This window comes from Anguilla rostrata, chromosome 4, assembly GCF_018555375.3.
Source record: "Anguilla rostrata isolate EN2019 chromosome 4, ASM1855537v3, whole genome shotgun sequence".
Taxonomy (NCBI): domain Eukaryota; kingdom Metazoa; phylum Chordata; class Actinopteri; order Anguilliformes; family Anguillidae; genus Anguilla; species Anguilla rostrata.
In genome coordinates, this window is record NC_057936.1 from 67,606,906 (window position 1) to 67,624,631 (window position 17,726).

At 48.3% G+C, this 17,726-nt stretch overlaps 1 protein-coding gene across 8 annotated transcripts in view; it reads right to left on the reverse strand.

Moving 5' to 3' along the window:
- The window catches only part of clocka (clock circadian regulator a), a 30,227-nt gene extending 12,718 nt beyond the window's left edge, over positions 1-17,509 (reverse strand). Inside the window, exons 1-9 of one of the 8 annotated variants that reach the window (XM_064333980.1) lie at positions 17,145-17,509; positions 9,827-9,913; positions 4,302-4,452; positions 3,906-3,997; positions 1,605-1,664; positions 1,149-1,297; positions 736-827; positions 371-460; positions 59-179 (exon numbers count right to left, since the gene is read on the reverse strand). In XM_064333980.1, coding sequence (XP_064190050.1) covers positions 59-179; positions 371-460; positions 736-827; positions 1,149-1,297; positions 1,605-1,664; positions 3,906-3,925 — 532 coding nt within the window. In that variant the 5' untranslated portion in view covers positions 3,926-3,997; positions 4,302-4,452; positions 9,827-9,913; positions 17,145-17,509. Of the gene's footprint in view, positions 1-58; positions 180-370; positions 461-735; positions 828-1,148; positions 1,298-1,604; positions 1,665-3,905; positions 3,998-4,301; positions 4,547-9,826; positions 9,914-17,050; positions 17,122-17,144 lie in introns of those variants that run through there. The other 7 variants (XM_064333978.1, XM_064333979.1, XM_064333985.1 and 4 more) reach the window with 7 other exon arrangements.
- Between the last annotated feature and the right edge of the window lie 217 nt (positions 17,510-17,726).

Below are 17,726 nucleotides of genomic sequence, written 5' to 3' on the forward strand. Positions count from 1 at the left end.
GTTAATGTACTTACTCTTCAGATACTCAGGGTGAGGTGAGCAGAGTTAGTGTACTTACTCTTCAGATACTCAGGGGTTAGGGTCTCCCCCTCCAGCATCTGTGTAGAGAGGACTTTATACACCTCAGAGTGTTCCCCCAAAGGCAGGAAGTTCAGCAGGTTCTGGTCCACCAGGTCCGACTGCAAAACACGCAGACGCAAAACAGAGAACGACTGAAAGGTGACTGACACACGGATGGACAAAATCTCACTCAACTGACTGATGATGGCTACTAGTGACTGACTCACACATGAGCAATGCACACACACATAAGCATGCATGCACACCTCCCCACACACACACACACACACTCACACACTCACACACTCACAGGTAAGTGTTCCAATAAGGATGTAACACTCTCAGAGACGTAGATTATATTCCCGTCAGTCATTATTGCCAGGAAGAAACCGTCCAGAGCCTGTAGGAAAAAGAGGAAATGCGTGTGATTGGCTGAGACCAGCAGGGTAATAAACATACGCAGGCTGACATGCGTGTGATTGGCTGAGACCAGCAGGGTAATAAACACATGCAGGCTGACATGCGTGTGATTGGCTGAGACCAGCAGGGTAATAAACACACGCAGGCTGACATGCATGTGATTGGCTGAGACCAGCAGGGTAATAAACACATGCAGGCTGACATGCGTGTGATTGGCTAAGACAGCAGGATGTGTCACATTGTGGCCACACATACCTCCAGCATCAGCTGTGTGAACTCCTCGTTGCTAAGGAACGGAGGCTTCCAGTCCTGTCTGATTTCACTCGACTCAGACTGCGCTGCAATTTCTGCAAGAGAGATATATGAAGAGAGAGACATATACGGAGAGAGAGAGGGAGAGAGAGAGGAGAAAGGGAGGGAGGGAGAGAGGACAGAGATACGAACAGAGAGAGAAGGAGAGAGAGGGAGGGAGGGAGAAAGAGAGAGGGAGAGAGTGACACACACACAGGCGCACAGAATGTTAAACAGCCTTATCTCTTTATTTAGTCAAAGCATTCCCTGAGTTAGCTTTACCTAAGGTGTGGACATGGTAAGGACCATGTAATTGGCTGAGAGCAGGATTGCGGCAGGGAGCTTGTGATTGGCTGATGGTGGGGGTGTGGCTTTACCTTTATGCTTACGCAGGAAATCAATGCTCTTCTGCAGGATGGTGGACTTGTCCATCTTGCGTGTGTTGCCTGGCAACATGGTTCCCAGTTCCTTGATGAGCACATTGAACTGGTCTCTCCTCTTTTTCTCAGACTTATTCCGGGACACTCTGTGGGACACACACCACCGGTCACCACTCAAACACAGTCCCCACACCACCGGTCACCACTCAAACACAGTCCCCACACCACCGGTCACCACTCAAACACAGTCCCCACACCACCGGTCACCACTCAATCACAGTCCCCACACCACCGGTCACCACTCAAACACAGTCCCCACACCACCGGTCACCACTCAAACACAGTCCCCACACCACCTGTCACCACTCAAACACAGTCCCTTCATTTTGGCAGCTAACCAATCAGACGTGCAGCCCTATGGGGCCAGTGACCCGAGATCTTTTCAGGCCTCACCGTTTGGCTTTGTCCTTCTCATCTTCTTCCATCAACCCATCAAAAATGCTGCTGTCATCCCTGAAACACAAATACATATCATCACTAATACAGGCACACACACCATCACAGTTCCATACATACACATCATCACTAACGTGCACACACACCATCACAGTTCCATACATACACATCATCACTAATGCACACACGCACCATCCCAGTTACATACACACACATCATCACTAACGCACGCACGCACACCATCCCAGTTACATACATACACATCATCACTAACGCACACACACACCATCACAGTTCCATACATACACATCATCACTAACGCACACACACACACCATCCCAGTTACAAACATACACATCGTCACTGTAATGCATGCCATCCTGGTGACAAACATACATATGAACATGTAGCTAACAGCTTTGGTTATTTCCGTGGAACAGCACAAATGTTGCAAAGATGTCAACTGCAGCTACAGCTTTATTTTATTTATTTTTAATTAAAAGTCATTTGACATGTATCCATTAGATACAAAAATACTAAGAGCATGTTCATATTCACTAATAAAAATAATTTAAAAAAATGAGTTTTATTAAATGTTTTCTGTAATTCTGCTTTAGGCAAAAGGAAACGTGAACTTTCCGTTATCATGAAGCTAACATTCTTAGCTGGAGGGTATTGGTAGCGTCTCAGATGGTCTCGGATGAGACTGGGGGGGGGGGCAGATAGTAAGCAGAGGGGTCTGTGCCATTAAGCCCAGCTCTGAGATTAGAACAGGACGTAGCAGTAAACTTGTGTTTAAGTAATTATGGCACACAGCTTAACAAAAGTCCAGAAAAAATTCACTAGACAGTGACATACCGTAACAGTGTTGTCAACATTTTATTTCCCCATCAAACAGACCCATGTCGCTCCATCAATAGACTGAACAGTTTGTTACAGCAAAAGGGCTTCTCACCTGTTCACAAGCTAAGTGTCAAATTCACTAAATTCTTAAAACTCTCAGAAACAAAAACATTTCTGTGGTGAAGAGCAGAGAAACACATAAACCAAACTGGAATGCTTTGGGTGATGCAGCTTCTTTTGATCAGGTCTGTCAAAATGAAGCCATGTCTCTCTGACACAGGTAACCCCAGTGGTGAGGTGTTGAGGGAAGGTAACCCCAGTTTGAGGTGTTGAGGGAAGGTAACCCCAGTTTGAGGTGTTGAGGGAAGGTAACCCCAGTGGTGAGGTGTTGAGGGAAGGTAACCCCAGTTTGAGGTTGAGGAAGGTATCCAGTTGGAGGTTGAGGAAGGTAATCCCAGTTTGAGGTGTTGAGGAAGGTAACCCCAGTTTGAGGTGTTGATGGAAGGTAACCCAGTTGAGGTGTTGATGGAAGGTAATCCCAGTTTGAGGTGTTGAGGAAGGTAACCCAGTGAGTTTGAGAAGGTAACCATTGAGTGTTGAGGGAAGGTAACCCCAGTTTGAGGTGTTGATGAGGAACCATTGGTAAAACCCCAGTGGTGAGGTGTTGAGGGAAGGTAACCCCAGTTTGAGGTGTTGAGGGAAGGTAACCCCAGTTTGAGGTGTTGAGGGAAGGTAACCCCAGTTTGAGGTGTTGAGGGAAGGTAACCCCAGTTTGAGGTGTTGATGGAAGGTAACCCCAGTTTGGAGGTGTTGAGGGAAGGTAACCCCAGATTGAGGTGTTGAGGGAAGGTAATCCCAGTTTGAGGTGTTGAAGGAAGGTAACCCCAGTGGTGAGGTGTTGAGGGAAGGTAACCCCAGTTTGGAGGTGTTGAGGGAAGGTAACCCCAGTTTGAGGTGTTGAGGGAAGGTAACCCCAGTTTGAGGTGTTGAGGGAAGGTAACCCCAGTTTGGAGGTGCTGAGGGGGAAGGTAACCCCAGTTTGGAGGTGTTGAGGGAAGGTAACCCCAGTTTGAGGTGTTGATGGAAGGTAACCCCAGATTGGAGGTGTTGAGGGAAGGTAACCCCAGTTTGGAGGTGTTGATGGAAGGTAACCCCAGCTTGAGGTGTTGATGGAAGGTAACCCCAGTTTGAGGTGTTGATGGACTAGGCGAGATGAAGACAAGCAGGCAGATTGTTCCAGAGGCAGCGCAATGGAGCATAAACTGATCATCTGTGAAATGACAGGCTACACATTACCGCACACCGCTCTGGCCTCTACATTCATTTCACAAAAATATTTTGAAGGCGAAACACAGGGAGCTGTAACGACACAGCCTAGGCAGCAGGGGGCTCTATCAAGATTAGATTAGATCTGTGTGGCATGCATGCGCAAGGCTGAGTGTGGCAGGCTCTTACCGGTCTATGCTGGAGGTCATGATGTAGCTTGTTCAGGGTCGCGGTGCAGCTTGTTTTCCCTTTAAACGTGAGGTAGACATCTGTGATCCGTCCTGAGAGGAGAAACAGAACCTGCATGCCTCAAATACACACTCACTGTACGCAATACAGCCCACATGTTGGGTTCTGATCCAATACTGTCCTGCTGCTGTGTGTGTGTTGGGTTCTGATCTGATACTGTTCTGTCTATGCTGGGTTCTGGTCTGATACTGTCCTGCTGCTGTGTGTGTGTTGGGTTCTGATCCAATACTGTCCTGCTGCTGTGTGTGATGCGTTCTGATCTGATACTGTCCTGCTGCTGTCCTGGGTTGTGGGTGGAGCAGACTGCTGTTTTTGTGGAGGCCGTTGGGCTGAGACCTTGGAGTACGGGGAGGGGCAGGGTCTCAGTGCGAGACGAGCCAATCAGGATCCGGGTTATCGGAAGCCCACGTGGTGCTCTGGTTTCCTCCGGGTCCGGGTGTGAAGGTGCCACATGTCAGCCAATCAGCGCTCCTGTCCGAGACCACACCTACAAATAAACACACAGCCAATCCGCGCTCCTGTCCGAGACCACACCTACAAATAAACACACAGCCAATCAGCGCTCCTGTCCGAGACCACACCTACAATCCCCCTATACTAGTCACACTGTAAAAGCTCCTATACGAGCCACACTGTAAAATCCCCTATACCAGTCACACTGTAAATGCCCCTATACCAATCACACTGTAAATGCTCCTATACGAGCCACACTGTAAATTCCCCTATACCAGTCACACTGAAAATCCCCTATACCAGTCACACTGTAAATTCTCCTATACCAGTCACACTGTAAATGCCCCTATACCAGTCACACTGTAAAATCCCCTATAACCAGTCACACTGTAAATTCTCCTATACCAGTCACACTGTAAATGCTCCTATACGAGCCACACTGTAAAATCCCCTATACTAGTCACACTGTAAATGCTCCTATACGAGCCACACTGTAAAATCCCCTATAACCAGTCACACTGTAAATTCTCCTATACCAGTCACACTGTAAATGCTCCTATACGAGCCACACTGTAAAATCCCCTATACCAGTCACACTGTAAATGCCGCTATACCCGTCACACTGTAAATGCTCCTATACCAGTCACACTGTAAATTCCAGATACCAGCCAATGTAAACCCTGCAGGTTGTGACAAACTTCCATAAATATCTGAAATATCCTTCATCACACATAAAAAACAGTCTGGGCCAATCAAAAACTTATGCAAAACTGGATGCACCTTGGAACCATCTCTGGGTATGCACTACCTGAGGTTGAGAAGAGAGGTGTGTGTGCCAGGAAATATCCTGGACTGCAGGAAACTCAAGTGAAGAAAATAGTGATGCAAAGAGAAAGGGTGAACAAGAAGAAATGGAAACTTTTTTTAAAAAGGAGAGAAGAAGAAAGGGAAAATGGGAAATAAAATGAAAGAAAAAGAGCAATATATATAAATAGAGAAAAAGAACAGGAGTGATAGAAAGAGAAAGGAGGAGGGAGAGAGAGAACAACATGTGAACAGGAGAGATTGTGTAACTGTGATGTCATCAACAACCCAGTGCCCTGATGACCCACTGACCTACTTCCCTGCTCCACTCTGTCATTACTGAGCAGCCAATCACAGACCAGTCCAGCAACCTGCAGCCAATCACATGCCCGTGATACACCCTCCCAAATGACACCAGCCAATTAAACACTGGTCTGACGCCCTCCCAGATCACTGTAGCCAGGAAAGCTGAAGTCATCCATTACCTCTGGTGTGTGTGTGCATAATATGGCTCCTCACTAACCGCTCGAAGAGCTGCTATGGACCCCACAAATACCTTCTGAGAGACATCATGACGCAGTGCTGTTCAAACGAACCGCCTTCATTTATCCGATGGAAAATTCCAGAGCACGCACACAGACACACACAGACACACGCATGCAGACACAAACACGCGCGCAGACACACAGACGCACGCACGCACACAGACAGACAAGCACGCACACTCGCAGACAGAGACACACGCACACAGGCACGCACGCACACACGCATGCAGACACAGACATGCACGCACGCAGACACACAGATGCACGCACGCAGACACACAGACGCACGCATGCAGACACACGCACGCATGCAGACACAGACACACAGACGCACGCAGACACACAGACGCACGCACGCAGACACAGACGCACGCACGCAGACACACAGACGCACGCATGCAGACACACACACGCACGCAGACACAGACACACGCACACATGCAGACACACACATGCACGCACACACACACGCACGCACACGCACGCACGCAGACACATGCACGCACGCGCACGCACACGTAGACACAGACACAAGCACGCACGCGCATACACACACACAGACACACGCACACGCACGCACGCAGACACACGTTACAGACAGTTCTCCCAGACGTGGTTAGCCAAAGCATAGGGTGTGGCCTGAGGAGCGTGGTCTTCAGGTAAAAAGTGACAGACCTATGCAGTGTGCACACACAATCGCTGCGGAACTAACCATGTGCTTCTGTGTGCGAGAATGTTTGCGCCTCCAAAGGCTTCCCCTAAAGCTTGGCGGGCCTGAAACAGGAAGCAGCACGCTGCCAAGTAGGTCAGTAAGGTGCTGTTCCCCTAATCTCAAATACTGCTCCTGTTTCTCTGCTCTTACAGACACTGCTCCTGTTCCCCAATCACAAATACTGCTCCTGTTCCTCTGCTCTTACAGACACTGCTCCTGTTCCCCTACTCACAAATACTGCTCCTGTTTCTCTGCTCTTACAGACACTGCTCCTGTTCCTGTTCCTCTGCTCTCAGATACTGCTCCTGTTCCCCTAATCACAAATACTGCTCCTGTTCCTCTGCTCTTACAGACACTGCTCCTGTTCCCCTAATCACAAAAACTGCTCCTGTTCCTCTGCTCTCAGATACTGCTCCTGTTCCTCAAATCTCAAATACTGCTCCTGTTCCTCTGCTCTTACAGACACTGCTCCTGTTCCCCTAATCACTAATACTGCTCCTGTTCCTCTGCTCTTACAGATGCTGCTCCTGTTCCCCTAATCACAAATACTGCTCCTGTTCCTCTGCTCTTACAGACGCTGCTCCTGTTCCCCTAATCACAAATACTGCTCCTGTTCCTCTGCTCTTACAGACACTGCTCCTGTTCCCCTAATCACAAATACTGCTCCTGTTCCTCTGCTCTCAGATACTGCTCCTGTTCCCCTAATCACAAATACTGCTCCTGTTCCTCTGCTCTTATAGACACTGCTCCTATTCCCCTAATCTCAAATATTGCTCTTGTTCCTCTACTCTCAGATACTGCTCCTGTTCCTCTACTCTCAGATACTGCTCCTGTTCCTCTGCTCTTACAGATACTGCTCCTGTTCCTCCGCTCTCACAGATACTTAAGTTAAAGTGGCTAGCCTGGTTAAAGCAGCCAAGCAGGTTAAGGCGGTTAGCCAGGCTAAAGCGGTTAGCCAGGCTAAAGCGGTTAGCCAGGTTAAGGCGGTTAGCCAGGCTGAAGCAGTTAGCCAGGTTAAAGCGGTTAGCCAGGCTAAAGCAGTTAGCCAGGTTAAGGCAGTTAGCCAGGCTAAAGCAGTTAGACAGGTTAAGGCGGTTAGCCAGGTTAAAGCGGTTAGCCAGGTTAAGGCGGTTAGCCAGGCTAAAGCGGTTAGCCAGGTTAAGGCGGTTAGCCAGGTTAAAGCGGTTAGCCAGGTTAAAGCGGTTAGCCAGGCTAAAGCGGTTAGCCAGGCTAAAGCGGTTAGCCAGGTTAAGGCGGTTAGCCAGGCTAAAGCGGTTAGCAAGGTTAAGGCGGTTAGCCAGGTTAAGGCGGTTAGCCAGGCTAAAGCGGTTAGCCAGGTTAAGGAGGTTAGCCAGGTTAAGGCGGTTAGCCAGGCTAAAGCGGTTAGCAAGGTTAAGGCGGTTAGCCAGGTTAAGGCGGTTAGCCAGGTTAAAGCGTTTAGCCAGGTTAAGGCGATTAGCCAGGCTAAAGCGGTTAGCCAGGTTAAAGCTGTTAGCCAGGCTAAAGCAGTTAGCCAGGTTAAAGCTGTTAGCCAGGCTAAAGCAGTTAGCCAGGTTAAAGCTGTTAGCCAGGCTAAAGCTGTTAGCCAGGCTAAAGTGGTTAGCCAGGTTAAAGCAGTAAGCCAGGTTAAAGCAGTAAGCCAGGTTAAGGCGGTTAGCCAGGTTAAGGTGGTTAGCCAGGCTAAAGCGGTTAGCCAGGTTAAAGCAGTTAGCCTGGTTAAAGCAGATCCCACAAGTCATTTTAACACAAGATGACCCTGTGTCACCAATCGCTACACTAAAGGTCCTGTGTGCAGATAAAAACAAAACCAATTTATATCAGAGTCAGATATGCCCACCCATTGATTAAGACATTCCAATAAAACAGCATGACCAACAGTATCAGAAGCAGCACTAAGATCTAAAGGAACTAGAACTGATCTTCCTGCATCAGCATCTAAAAGCAGAACATTACTTTAAGAAGAGCAGTCTCCGTACTATGGTGTGCCCTAAAACCAGACAGAAATTTCCCAAAATGACCAGTTCCGTTTTAAAAAAAGATCAATTGCTCAGCAACAACTTTTTCTAAAACCTTGGATAAAAAAGGCAATTTGGAGATGGGTGTAAAATTATTTGGGGAGTTTGGGTCCAGCTAGGGCTTCTCCAGCAGTGGCTGAGACACTCAGTAGTGATGCACTGATATCAGCCACAGGCTGTGGGCAGACAGCCGCATTGAGCAGGCACTGTGTGAAGGGTGCTTCGTTCCTGTAATAATATCAGTGAGCCCATCAGTACAGACCGAGCTAAAAGGGGGGGGGGGGGTCTTTTCGGAATAGTCAGGTTTACATTCTGTAATGGACAGGAAATGCGAATTTGAATATTGTCCACCTTGTTGACGAAAAAGGTAAAAAGAATTCTTCACATTTTTTTGGGAAGGGATCAATGCTAGGGGGAAGTTCCGGGGTACGACTGGAAACATGAAAGAGAACTGTAGACATTTTCATTCATTTACAGGCCCAGAGGAGCATGAAGGCCTCCGGCTCACACAAGCTGCCTCACCAGGTCAGCCGTAACCTTGGTAACAGTCTGATGTATTCATGGTCATTAGGGTGACACCACACACACACACACACACCGCTAACCCGCTAACCTGGCAAATGAAGAGAAGCTTTCGGGGGTGTCTGGGATTTTGTTCAATCTAATGGGGGGGGGGGGGGGTGTTAACCAAGAACTTGTAACAGCTGGTGAACCTGAGTGAAAGGTAGAGAAGAGCACTGTCTGCTTTAATTAACTCTGCCCTCTGACACCGGCCAGCAGTGCCGGGTTATCTACTCCAGACCCATAGCCACTGCAGGGCACAAAGCATGAAACATTTTGCTGAATGAAAATATTTATATTTTTTCCTTCATAAATTGTTTGACGTCTGTTCATTCATTTTCTCCCCTGAAAATGGAAAGTCTGGCGGTTCGCATTTGTGCTGCAATGCTGTGGTCTCCAGGCACCGAGAGCTCCTGATATGAGCTCAGAACCTCCGCACCCAGCGTCCTGAGGCCCTTCCAACGCAAGCGTAACACTACTAAAACTTTCAGCCACAGAAAATCACTGATCAGTGATTCTAGAGGGAAAGAGAGATAGGGAGAAAAGGAGAGAGAAAGAGAGTGAGAGTGTGACTGATGGTATGGGTATATGTGTATGCGCCTGTGTGTGTTTGTGCGTTTGTATACCTGTGTGGATGAGAGTATGCGCACTTGAGTGCACAAATGTTTGGGTGTGTATACCTGTGCATGCGGGTGTCTGCACGTGTGTATCCCGAGTGTGTGCGTGCGTGTGAGTTAGTGTGGCAATAATATGAACAGTTGTAACTCTTACCTGTGGAAAATTACAGAAAGGCACAATTCCTCAACAAGCGAAACAGGTGATCAGACCCAGATTCTGGCCACAGTGAAGATGATCACTCTGTAACAACACAAACACTCATTTGGCACCACAATTCACTGCAAATAATCTTGATCTTAACACTGAAACGGAAATGAAAATAATGAACTTATATAATGACACAAATAAAAACTAAATGTAATGTTCTCTTGTATTCCGTCAGCCAGATCACTGAGCTCATTGGTCATGAACTGCAGTGACTAGGGCCAGCCTTCCTCTGACAGGGAAATGCTCTACCAGGTGAACATGGCTGCTACCTAGTGGCCATATCTGGCTATATTATTATCTCTACTGTACTTTTCCATTGGGAATGCCCAGGCTGGCAGAACACAGGCTACTTAGCATGGGTGCATCAACAGCGAGCTACAACAGCTTAGCGTGTCACAAAGCCATCTGGTACATGTAACAGGTTTTTAGAGCCCAGCCCTCCACAACCCCCCAAGCAAAGGGGACAAGTCAAAAGGAAGCGAGTAAGGCTCGTTTGCAAGCTTAAACAACGTTCACACAGCCCACTCGGCCCTAGCTAGCTTGCCCTTTAGGATGCAACTGTCTTTGCTCCACTTGCTTAACATGCAACTCCCAAACAGATTTTAGCACTCATTTGCTAAATACGGGACAAAACAAATGTGGGAAGACAATCAGTAAATACGCAAACTCGATATATAAACACAAAAACATTACATTAACAAAAAACACACACATTCCTGTTACTGCAAATATATTTTAAAGTGAAGTAATTCTGAACATTTTTCATGTTAAACAAAAGCACCCAAAAACAGCACCCACCAAACAACCCCGAAACAGCTCCCACCAAGCAACCCCAAAAAAGCTCCAACAAAGCACCCCAAAACAGACCGCACCAAGCACCCTAAAACAGGCTTGCTGAAACAGAGCGTACTTGGCCACTCTCTGAAACAGAGCGTACTTGGCCACTCTCTGTAACAGGGCGTACTTGGCCGCTCTCTGAAACAGGGCGTACTTGGCCACTCTCTGAAACAGAGCGTACTTGGGCCACTCTCTGAAACAGAGCGTACTTGGGCCACTCTCTGAAACAGAGCGTACTTGGGCCACTCTCTGAAACAGGGCGTACTTGGGCCACTCTCTGAAACAGAGCGTACTTGGGCCACTCTCTGAAACAGAGCATACTTGGGCCACTCTCTGAAACAGAGCGTACTTGGGCCACTCTCTGAAACAGAGCATACTTGGCCACTCTCTGAAACAGAGCGTACTTGGGCCGCTCTCTGAAACAGAGCGTACTTGGCCACTCTCTGTAACAGGGCGTACTTGGCCGCTCTCTGAAACAGGGCGTACTTGGCCACTCTCTGAAACAGAGCGTACTTGGGCCACTCTCTGAAACAGAGCGTACTTGGGCCACTCTCTGAAACAGAGCGTACTTGGGCCACTCTCTGAAACAGAGCGTACTTGGGCCACTCTCTGAAACAGAGCGTACTTGGGCCACTCTCTGAAACAGAGCATACTTGGGCCACTCTCTGAAACAGAGCGTACTTGGGCCACTCTCTGAAACAGAGCATACTTGGCCACTCTCTGAAACAGAGCGTACTTGGGCCGCTCTCTGAAACAGAGCATACTTGGGCCGCTCTCTGAAACAGGGCGTACTTGGGCCGCTCTCTGTAACAGGGCGTACTTGGGCCACTCTCTGAAACAGAGCGTACTTGGGCCACTCTCTGAAACAGAGCGTACTTGGGCCACTCTCTGAAACAGAGCGTACTTGGGCCACTCTCTGAAACAGAGCGTACTTGGCCACTCTCTGAAACAGAGCGTACTTGGCCACTCTCTGAAACAGAGCGTACTTGGCCACTCTCTGAAACAGGGCGTACTTGGGCCGCTCTCTGAAACAGGGTGTACTTGGGCCACTCTCTGAAACAAAGCGTACTTGGCCACTCTCTGAAACAGGGCGTACTTGGGCCACTCTCTGAAACAGGGCGTACTTGGCCGCTCTCTGAAACAGGGCATACTTGGGCCACTCTCTGAAACAGAGCGTACTTGGGCCACTCTCTGAAACAGGGCGTACTTGGCCACTCTCTGAAACAGAGCGTACTTGGGCCACTCTCTGAAAAAGAGCGTACTTGGCCACTCTCTGAAACAGAGCGTACTTGGGCCACTCTCTGAAAAAGAGCTTACTTGGGCCACTCTCTGAAACAGGGCGTACTTGGCCGCTCTCTGAAACAGGGCATACTTGGGCCACTCTCTGAAACAGAGCGTACTTGGCCACTCTCTGAAACAGAGCGTACTTGGGCCACTCTCTGAAACAGGGCGTACTTGGGCCACTCTCTGTAACAGAGCGTACTTGGGCCGCTCTCTGAAACAGGGCATACTTGGGCCACTCTCTGTAACAGAGCGTACTTGGGCCACTCTCTGAAACAGGGCGTACTTGGCCACTCTCTGTAACAGAGCGTACTTGGGCCGCTCTCTGAAACAGGGCATACTTGGGCCACTCTCTGTAACAGAGCGTACTTGGGCCACTCTCTGAAACAGGGCGTACTTGGCCACTCTCTGAAACAGAGCGTACTTGGGCACCTCTCTGAAACAGAGCGTACTTGGCCGCTCTCTGAAACAGGGCATACTTGGGCCACTCTCTGTAACAGAGCGTACTTGGGCCACTCTCTGAAACAGAGCGTACTTGGCCACTTTCTGAAACAGGGCGTACTTGGGCCACTCTCTGAAACAGAGCGTACTTGGGCCACTCTCTGTAACAGAGCGTACTTGGGCCACTCTCTGTAACAGAGCGTACTTGGGCCACTCTCTGAAACAGAGCGTACTTGGGCCACTCTCTGAAAAAGAGCGTACTTGGGCCACTCTCTGAAACAGGGCGTACTTGGGCCACTCTCTGAAACAGGGCGTACTTGGGCCACTCTCTGAAACAGGGCATACTTGGCCACTCTCTGAAACAGGGTGTACTTGGGCCGCTCTCTGAAACAGGGCGTACTTGGCCGCTCTCTGAAACAGGGCGTACTTGGGCCACTCTCTGAAACAGGGCGTACTTGGCCGCTCTCTGAAACAGGGCGTACTTGGCCACTCTCTGAAACAGGGCATACTTGGGCCACTCTCTGTAACAGGGCGTACTTGGCCACTCTCTGAAACAGAGCGTACTTGGCCACTCTCTGAAACAGGGCATACTTGGGCCACTCTCTGAAACAGGGTGTACTTGGCCACTCTCTGGGGGAGAACGGGGGGGTCCCACGTACCAGGAATAAGGGGTGGGGGGCATCCCACACATTGGGAAGTGGGGGGAGGGGGGATCCCGGGCAGGGGGGGGGGGGGGGGTTTCCCGGGCACGGGCGAGGGGGGAGAGGTGTGGGGGTCCCATGCATGGGGGGGGGGGGCTCCACACAGTGACCAGGCTGTTACACACCCAGTCTGGAAGGCAAGCAAGACCACGAATGAGCACCTCTCCCCTGCAACAAACAGGCAGGCTCATGTGAGTAAAAGGCATTTGGGCAGGTAGAGCTACAGGCTCAGGTGAGTAAAAGGCCTTTGGGCAGGTAGAGCTACAGGCTCAGGTGAGTAAAAGGCCTTTGGGCAGGTAGAGCTACAGGTTCAGGGGTCATGGGTATTCAGGGATGAGTGCAGCCAACAGCAGGGGAGACATTTTCGGTGTACAAAAAACTGATCGATTGACATCGTTTGATTATTTGAATTGTCTTAACTTGTGGATAAACGGTGTATTTCTCCAAGCTTGGTGTGGTAGTTCTTTAAGGTTGTAGTTTTAAAAAGGCAGCTACTAAACAGTTGAAATAACTACAATGACCACAATGCACTGCGCTGAGAGACACGCAAGTGACGTGCCAGTTCGGAAACACAGTACCTAGTACTCGCAGGACACAAACGATAAAGCTGGACTGAACAGGTATATTTAGGCCTACTGTGCAACTGTAACCAACAACACATATATTCCATAACAGCAATCCTAACAAAAGGGCAGCTTTTACTCGGCAGAATGTTATATCTGCCGCGAAATTGGTCAAATGATTTTGTCAACCTTGCTAGTTGGAACACCAGAGAAACACTGAAAACAGTAGGCTGCTAATGGTCACCTGCCAAAGAGAAAATCTCTTTACTTGTAGCCTCAATAGTGCATGGAAAAAGGGAGATGAATTATCAAGTCAACAAATAAAAAAATGACATACAAACCTTGAATTCACATATATTTTTAAAGACCAACTGATAATTTATACAAGCGATTTGCTGTAATAGCCTATGCAGTCACAGCCTTTGAAAAAAGTTTTAAGTTTGTGTTTAACATTTCACATGGCCAAACCCAATCCAGGCTCACAGACACACGGCCAAACCCAATCCAGGCTCACAGACACACTAACCCAATCCAGGCTCACAGACACACTAACCCAATCCAGGCTCACAGACACAAGGCCAAACCCAATCCAGGCTCACAGACACACTAACCCAATCCAGGCTCACAGACACACGGCCAAACCCAATCCAGGCTCACAGACACACGGCCAAACCCAATCCAGGCTCACAGACACACGGCCAAACCCAATCCAGGCTCACAGACACACGGCCAAACCCAATCCAGGCTCACAGACACACGGCCAAACCCAATCCAGGCTCACAGACACACTAACCCAATCCAGGCTCACAGACACAAGGCCAAACCCAATCCAGGCTCACAGACACACTAACCCAATCCAGGCTCACAGACACACTAACCCAATCCAGGCTCACAGACACACGGCCAAACCCAATCCAGGCTCACAGACACACTAACCCAATCCAGGCTCACAGACACATGGCCAAACCCAATCCAGGCTCACAGACACACGGCCAAACCCAATCCAGGCTCACAGACAGCCAAACCCAATCCAAGCTCACAGACACACGGCCAAACCCAATCCAGGCTCACAGGCACAAGGCCAAACCCAATCCAGGCTCACAGACACACGGCCAAACCCAATCCAGGCTCACAGACACACGGCCAAACCCAATCCAGGCTCACAGACAGCCAAACCCAATCCAGGCTCACAGACACACTAACCCAATCCAGGCTCACAGACACACGGCCAAACCCAATCCAGGCTCACAGACACACTAACCCAATCCAGGCTCACAGACATAAGGCCAAACCCAATCCAGGCTCACAGACACACTAACCCAATCCAGGCTCACAGACACACGGCCAAACCCAATCCAGGCTCACAGACACACGGCCAAACCCAATCCAGGCTCACAGACACACTAACCCAATCCAGGCTCACAGACACACTAACCCAACCCAGGCTCACAGACACACGGCCAAACCCAACCCAGGCTCACAGACACACAGCCAAACCTAATACAGGCTCACAGACACACTAACCCAACCCAGGCTCACAGACACACAGCCAAACCTAATACAGGCTCACAGACTTGCAGCCAAACCCAATCCAGGCTCACAGACAGACTAACCCAATCCCTTAGTTGATAGCACTCAGGGGTGGAATGGCAGCTCCATTCAGGGCCATTGTGTTAGCCAGGTGAGCTCAAAATGGGGAACATTCTTCCAGTGCACAACTCCACAACAGATTCTGTTCCACACACCATACACCCATCCATGCAACGGGATCAAACCAAGCCCTGCTCACTGTGCACTACAACCTGTTCAGAGTCCCAATGCTCTGCTTAACAAATAAGTCTATATCATTTTAAGAATACTGTACTGTAAAGGTGTTAATGATCGGACCAGTGAGATACACCAATATTACAGAAATTAAACGCTTATTCACAGCGAACAATATCACCGTCATTTAGTTCTGTCTGTGTTTAGAGAAAGGATAGTTCCGCCCTCTCCCATTGAAACGGACAGCTTCCGCGGTCCAGTTAGCCAGTTAATATAAGAAAACGTAGCTGACTGGATATTACCCAAACACACTGATGAAATCGTTTCAGCGATGCAAGCGGACAGTCAATTAACTGTAAAAAGCCATTCCTACATCGATGTGCTGTTAATAGTAAAATCACAACTGTGGAGATGTCAGTAGAAGGCTGGCGATAGAGAGGCCAGAATGACTCATTACACAGCTATAGCACAATGATACAAGGGAGCTGGCGCGCTATAATGGAGATCTAAACCTTAACTTCCGCTTTCGAGAAACTGTATCAAGATAGTTCAACTAATCAAACTAATGTTACCTTCGCGTAGCCATAAACACAGCATAGGCTGACTCGGATCAAATACAATTACTCCACAAACACATAACGCAAATACGCACTCATAAAATTTAGCGTGGTGCCATCATTCTGAATAAAACGATTTAGTTAGTTAGCTGGCACGCTAACTCCTGGTCGTTTATGTCGCTTAACCAAAACCTTCAAGGTGTGCTGCACGCAGGGTGCTACCTTGATATTACCCAGTCAGAAGGATGACGAAAATGGTCGATTTCCACAAAGCGACTATTCGCTGAAAGTCTCCAGTAGGCTACAAACTGGGCAATATGTAAACCAAAAGGCGACAGAATTTGTTTCATTGTTTAATTATTGCGAGCGAACTTATCCAACTAGATTCTCAATGAGTTACTCGTTAGATAGGTAATCATGAGTGGTGATAAATTAATTTTTAAAAACACACAGTCGTGTAGAGTAACGTCAATGCCAGCTACAGGTTGCTCTGGTCTTATACAACCATTTGTGGATCCCCAGAGTGCAAAAACGGAAAGGTACTGCTAGCTTGCTAGCCAAATTAGTGATTTTCCCCAACCCCATTCAAAATCGAACGCAAATATTCAGATGCATAAGAAAATTACTTTATTGTCTAGCAACATCCGACATACTTAAGAACACAAAAATAGCACACAGCTTGAAAATAATTCAATGAATAAGACAAGCGCAACTTTGATGCCTTTGCATATGCGCACCCCAGTCAGTCAACTCGATGGCTACGTACAGCCTATACCGTCACTCCATTAACAGGCTCTCGGCTAAATATAGATTCAAAGTCTGCAAATAATAAGTGCAATCGATTCATTCTCACTACCAAATAATAAATCATAAATACAAAAGCCATGCTGGGGTATCACTGCTAACAGACCCTTCGCCGTGCCATACAGCACACACTCCCCTCTATTTCCAGTCGAATACAAATGTGGGTCACCAGGCCTCCGCTAGTCTTTCCCAGCGCACAGGGAAAAACATCTCCGAGCTCACTTTCCACACGGCCGTAGGTTCACAAAAGGCGCGAGTGCAATTCTCTTTATCCCGACCGCCAATAGATGCAGTATTCATAAATCGAAATTCTCACCTTAGCCCATGAATTCCCCGTTTCTGCGTTTTTATGTCCTTGTTTTGAATTAGACGGCTGTGCTTGGGCTGATCTGGAGTTAGAAAAACAGCAGGCCGAGCCCGGGTTCTGTAGGCATGCGCAGTGGCGTCGGACAGCGCAAATCTGCCGAAACCACAAGTCACGGCACTGCATGCGTGCGAACGGGCGAAACACGCAAAGATTTTATTGTCTTCGGCACAAATAATAAACTGGCCAAGAAACCTGAATTTGATCCCTGGTTTTTGTATGAGAGATCAAGGCGTGGGCAGAAAAAAAACTTACCACCAAAATAAAGTCATTCTACAGTATTGAACTACACGCACCAACCTTTACCTCTAACGTCAGATTTACTTAGAATCGCTCTGCGGCGATAACATTTAATTAATAATGACATTGTTTAAATGTTGGAAATGTAGATCTAACTTGTTACAGACCTACTAGCACCTCTGTTTTAGTCATTGCATTTGCATTTCATGCCATTTTAAATGTTTACAGTGTTCATTTAGGGCGCGTTTTGTGGAAATTGTCTATTTGTGTCATACTACTTGGTTTCATAAACAA